At 30.2% G+C, this 5,718-nt stretch overlaps 1 protein-coding gene across 3 annotated transcripts; it reads right to left on the bottom strand.

Moving 5' to 3' along the window:
• Positions 1-3,323: 3,323 nt before the first annotated feature.
• LOC108845839 (uncharacterized) lies at positions 3,324-4,967 on the bottom strand. 3 transcript variants are annotated; one of them, XM_018619032.2, is made up of 3 exons: positions 4,845-4,967; positions 4,642-4,748; positions 3,324-3,854 (listed from the first exon to the last, which is right to left on the bottom strand). In XM_018619032.2, the coding sequence occupies exons 2-3, from the start codon at positions 4,736-4,738 to the stop codon at positions 3,628-3,630; spliced, it is 324 nt and encodes a 107-aa protein (XP_018474534.2). In that variant the 5' UTR covers positions 4,739-4,748; positions 4,845-4,967; the 3' UTR covers positions 3,324-3,627. The 3 variants fall into 3 exon arrangements, with proteins under 3 accessions (XP_018474534.2, XP_018474533.2, XP_018474535.2); XM_018619031.2 differs by having other exon boundaries at positions 4,642-4,755; positions 4,845-4,947; XM_018619033.2 differs by having other exon boundaries at positions 4,642-4,743; positions 4,845-4,944.
• Positions 4,968-5,718: the final 751 nt, after the last annotated feature.

Consider the following 5,718-nt stretch of genomic DNA (forward strand, 5'->3'; position numbering starts at 1 on the left):
ATAAGTAAGAACAAATTTTTCTATATTTTAATATTATTACATTAAATTTTATCAAAAATAAGTTATCAACACATAAAAGAACAAATAATATTTTATTTAAATTTATAAAAACAACAGCAAAAAACACAAGTCTAAATAATATTTTATTTAAATTTATAAAAACAACAGCAAAAAACACAAGTCTTAAATTTAAATAGTATTTAAATAGTATTGATATATGGGAATTCGGCCAAAAAAATCATGAACTTTGCACGAATTGCCATAATAAATACGAACATATTAGTTGGCCAAAAAAACACCGAACTATATTTGACTTTAAACTTTAATCAGTAAGTTATCGCTGACTCGCTAATTAAATACACCGTTACAGAATGATTAAACAACGTTTGTAAAGATCGTTAAGTAAAACGACGTCGTTTTGTTCGCGTGGATCGAACCTGAGAACTCATGGCCAAATGACGAGGTTTCTTGCCACTAGACTACTGTCACTTTTAAGAATATCCATAACATGTTTTCTTTTATTGAGTATCAAACAAATCTCAAAAATCTAAATTCTTTTTAAAAAATTCCAAATTTTTTTAAAAATTCAAGAAAATTCTGAAAAGTAAAATTAAAATTGAAATTAAAAATAAGTTTTAAAAAAAAATCAATACATTAAAAATTTCAAAAAAATCTAAAATAATTCAAAAAATGCAACGAATTAAATTTAATGATTAAAAAACTTGAAACATATTTTTAAATAAATTAACGTATGTAATATAAAATAAAAATGATATTTATCACACTATAGATTTTAGTATGAATAATGTATTTAAGATAAAATAGACAAATGATAATTAAGATACAATAAACAAACGATATTGTCACATTTTTTTTCTAAAATATGATAATAATTAAATGAAAAACATTTGTAGTGTGATAAATATCATTTTTCTATTTTATCTCAAATATATTAATTTATAAAAAAGTATGATTAATGTATTTAAGATAAAAAAATCAAATGATCTTAGATACATTAATTTTTATTTAAAAAAATAATGTTTTGATTTTTTTTAAATATTTATAATTTCAATTTTAATTTTCAGAATTTTCTTGAATTTTTAAGATTTTTTGGAATTTTTTAAAAAAGAATTTAGATTTTTCGAGATTTGTTTGATACTCAATAAAAAAAAACATGTTATAGATATACTTAAAAGTGACAGTAGTCTAGTGGTAAGAAACCTTGTCATTTGGCCATGAGTTCTTAGGTTTGATCCACGTGAACAACATATTTTTGATAATAAAAATAGGTAAAACGACGTCGTTTCATTCCATCTCAAAACGACGTCGTTTTACTTAACGATTGTATTTAACGTTGATTAACCACCGTCTTAACTGTTAGTTAACGGTGTCTTAATCTGGTCGGTCAACCAAAGTTTCTTAATAAACTGATAAAAGTCAACAAAAGTTTAGGCTTTTTTGGCCAGCCTCGAGTCCATATTTCTTTTGGTCATTCTTGCCATGTTCAGTGTTTTTTTGGCCGAATTCCCATTGATAAATAGTTTAAACTTAATATTACCGCTTACGTTATAACCTCTCTGTTTCATAATAAGGGCATGACTGGTTTCTCCGCTACCACCCGCAAATGCAACTTTTGCGGTTCGCAGCAGTTGTTGGCGTTTCGAAACAATCATAGAAAACGCTACAAATCGTTTTAAACCGCTCCGAACCTCTTAAAATCAAAAGCTGGTTCCAGCTAGCGTTTGCGGTTGCGAGCGGTTGCGGAAGAATAATTTTTTTTTCTTTAAAAACAAAATAAATGAAAATAATACTAAAAATATCCAATAAAATTTTTAAATTGAAATAATAGAAATTGTAAAATGTATACATATTATATTTTAATTTATATTATAAAAATTTCAAACCAAAATATTTTCTATAAATTTTTAAAATTTAATAATATGATTTTATAAATATAAATTTTATATTTATTATATCTTTATAATTTTTAATATTTTTATAATTATATATAATGTAAATATTGTTAATTTATTATTTAACAGATGTTGCGTTTGGTAGTTTACCAGTCATAAGAGTCCCGCAAACGTAATAATTACTAACCGCTGTACCAGTCGTAGAAATCTCTAGAAAACGCTTGAAACCGCAATCACCCGCACCCGTAAACTCCTGCAACTAGAAACGCAACCGCTGCGGTTAAACCAGTCAGGCTCTAAGTGTCATTCTAACTCCTTTTATTGTTACATAAAAATATTATTTTACAGTTTTAATGCAAATTATATTTACTTTCATCTGAAAATTAATTACAAACTGCATTGATTTTATAAATAATTTTATTTATCTCAAATACTATTGGTCAGAGAGGTGTAAATAATAATAACTTACATATATTTCCAACGCTTTCTCGATCTGTGTGAAAAATGTCAAAATGACACTTATCCAAAAACAGAAGAGTATAATTTATATATAACTACACTACTACCTATTACCATTTTTTAATCAATTGGTTTGTTTCGATTTATCCGTTTTGATAAAAATTTATTAGTCGATTATTCATTTCTTCCAATGTGATAAGTCTATAGTCAAATGGTATATAATTATATACTGCTGTTTTTAAATAATAGCTATTGTAAAATTTATATTATATTACTAAATTTAAATCAAATTTCCTATTTTGGTTTAGTTTTATTGGACTGAACAACACTGACTCACACTATAGACCTTAAACATTAAACTATAAATCCTAAAATTAAATATAAATATATATTTATATAATTTATAATTTATAGAAACACTTTTCAAAAGAAAATTCAGATAATCAAAACAAGTGTCCCAAAATAACGCAGGAAATGAAAAATCACAAAAACCCTTTTTAAAACGTATAAAACAAATATATCTTCTTTCCTCAAGTTTTAAAGTTTGGGGCATCTTCAATTCCACTCTATTTTCACTCTAAAATAGAGTTTAGAGCAAAATTGCTTTAATGGTACTCTATTTTTCACTCTATAATAGAATGAAAAATAGATTTACTCTAAATATAGAGTAACTTTTCTTTTTGTTTATTACTCTATTTTTTATTCTAAAATAGAGTAGCATTGAAGTAAACTCTAACTTTATTATAGAATTATTCTATTTTAAAGTGAAAAATAGTATGAATCATTGGAGATGGTCTTACTTCTGAGTCCTATGGTTTATGATTTAGGATCATTTAATAATGCTAATGTAATCATTTCTCATACTTTCTATAAGAAACCCTTTGTCAGCATTTTCCTTTAGACCTGGTTAGCTTTTCAATTTCAACCAGAATTGTAAAAGCTGAAGATATGTTTACAAGTAAACAATTGTAACCGTAAAATTCGCTTAGCATCCTTGCAATGAAGGAACACCAACTGGAAACACAGTTTTGTCCCTAAAACATTAGCTATCGTATCCGTTCAACATGAACATTGCAGTTTCTTTTGCTTAAAACCAAACCCCAAAACCATCAAATGTCACAACAGAGGATAATCTACCAGCCAAGAATTTCTACAAATTATAGGAAATACATTTCAAGAACCTGAAACATGCTCGCCATCAGATGCAACATCAGCGCTGTTCCTTGTTTTAAGGAAAATGGGATGTGGTAACCTCTTACTCTTGTTTCTTAAGTGCCGGGTCAGTGCTTGGGACTCCTGATCCTGATGTCAGTTTCTTCACACTATCTTTGGCCTCTGCGACAAACGAAGCGTCTGGCTTGTGTTTATCCACAGGTTCTTTCAGGGCCAGACAGATGTAGAACACAATCACTACATTGACTGATACCACCGCAAGAAATCCACTTAGAAGTGTAAGAGAGTGTGGGGACAATGTTGTCGAACCTGTCAGAAGATTTAAACAGAGCAATGTAAGAGGTGGTAAGAACTCTGAGATAGGTACCTATGTTGTTACAGAAACTAAAGCTGGGAAAAATTCTGCATAGAACTTTGTGAGAGAAAGAGAGAGACATTAAGCCAAAAATACATTAGATGTAAAAGGCTAAAATGCCTTTGTTACAAGAATTAAGGTCAAAATCATAGCACAGACTCTTGTAGCACTTCAATCTCAAAGGTTTCAAGCTCCAACTCTTTTCAATGATACCTAAAAACTTTAAGTTCTAATTCTGACTGATTGTTTTTTACAGAAAGGAATCTTCTAATCTCGTCAGATCCAATCCCAACAATCAGCTATTTTCCTAAATTAGATTTCACTAAAAGAATATTTCAGGCTAAAGATGGTTTTGCAAGGAAAATAATGAAGAGAAGAGTTCCTCTTTTCCCTAAATTCTTCAGATAGTGGTTCTGGGTTAACTCAGTTTAAAATGCTTTTAAGTATAGAACCTCTTACCACAAGACAACAATCCAATAACTCTGAATCAACAAGACTAAACTTATGATCATGAGTTATATAGATATTCAGGTCATATTTGTACGACAGACTTAAATAGCAAAATGTGAAAGACAATACAAAGGTGGATAAGTAATTAGCAAAAACAATGCCCTCTAGTTTCTAACCTAAAACCCGCATCAAGGTTTTGTATAAAAATTAAACTGAAATTTCATAATACCAACAGTTATAACTAGGTTTCTACATCAAAGATCGAAGATGTATCACACAATTGGTGCTTACCAGGGAGCAAATCATGGTTGAAAGCGTATAAGATGGCAATAGGAAGCATCCACATGAACATTGATGCAACTAGGAACTTCTGCATAACCCCAGCCATTTGATCTACACTACACCCTTCCAAATTCATTAATCACACCATGAGTGGAAAAGACACACGAACGAATCTGTGATCTAGGTAGGGATCTCAACAAAGAAAAGCTTACGCTGAATCTGGCGAGTTAACTCGGTCTCGGACTCTCAAGGTCTCTTTGAGTATTTTGCTTTCCTTCCAATGTCTAGATTTCTTTTTTTCGGTTCTCTCTCTCTCTTGTCAACTCAACCCCCAAGGATGATTGATGATATTAACCGAAATAAACCGGTACCGGTCACTAAAAATTTTCTATTCGATTCGGTTCAAAGAAACTGGGTGCAGTTTCTCACCAAGGTGTACAGACTGCACGCAGTTCCGACTCCCTGAGGGTTTTTAAAATAAAATAAAATAATAAACGAACTTCCTTGGATGAGAACAAAATGCTATAGAAACTGCTTATGCGGAATAATTTCAAACTTTAAATTGTTTGTTTGAGATACCTTGACCAAGAATCTCTATGGGAATGCTCTTTAGAATGCAGTAGCCGATCTAGAAATAATTACTGTCCGGAGCAGAGACATAAAACAGTGTGTAATATTTTAATAACTTTGAATTATCAACTAGAGGATTACAACTGGAGGATTATATCAACAAGGAGGTTCAAAACACTTCAGTTGTTGATCCCGAAACCACAAACACCTAACGCCAACTTCGAGAATCCTTCTTGTTTTTTTGTGCTAGGTGACATAGATGAAGCTCTCAGCTTGACAAGAGGTGAGAGAGAGACCAAATCTCCTATCAAATTCCAAGACTAAGACTTGGAATGGAAGGCAATACAAGGGAAAGGAAAACATGGTTCGCGTGGCCGTGGATCCAAACGCTAGCTATTATCTTTTATGTTATTGTTGGTTTTGCTAATTTCTACCTAAGTAGTTTCATAGGTATGAAATTTTAACCATCATCTGCTCATGCAAACTTCATCTCGCTATATAGTTTTATTGCTCTAT

Source organism: Raphanus sativus, chromosome 3 (assembly GCF_000801105.2).
Source record: "Raphanus sativus cultivar WK10039 chromosome 3, ASM80110v3, whole genome shotgun sequence".
Taxonomy (NCBI): domain Eukaryota; kingdom Viridiplantae; phylum Streptophyta; class Magnoliopsida; order Brassicales; family Brassicaceae; genus Raphanus; species Raphanus sativus.

Excerpts from the sequence above, each read along its gene's own strand:
- LOC108845839 (XM_018619032.2), bottom strand. The coding sequence starts at position 4,738 with ATGGCTGGGGTTATGCAGAAGTTCCTAGTTGCATCAATGTTCATGTGG. Across the intron at positions 3,855-4,641 it reads CAACCATGATTTGCTCCCTG|GTTCGACAACATTGTCCCCA; the intron begins GTAAGCACCAAT and ends ATCTTCTGACAG.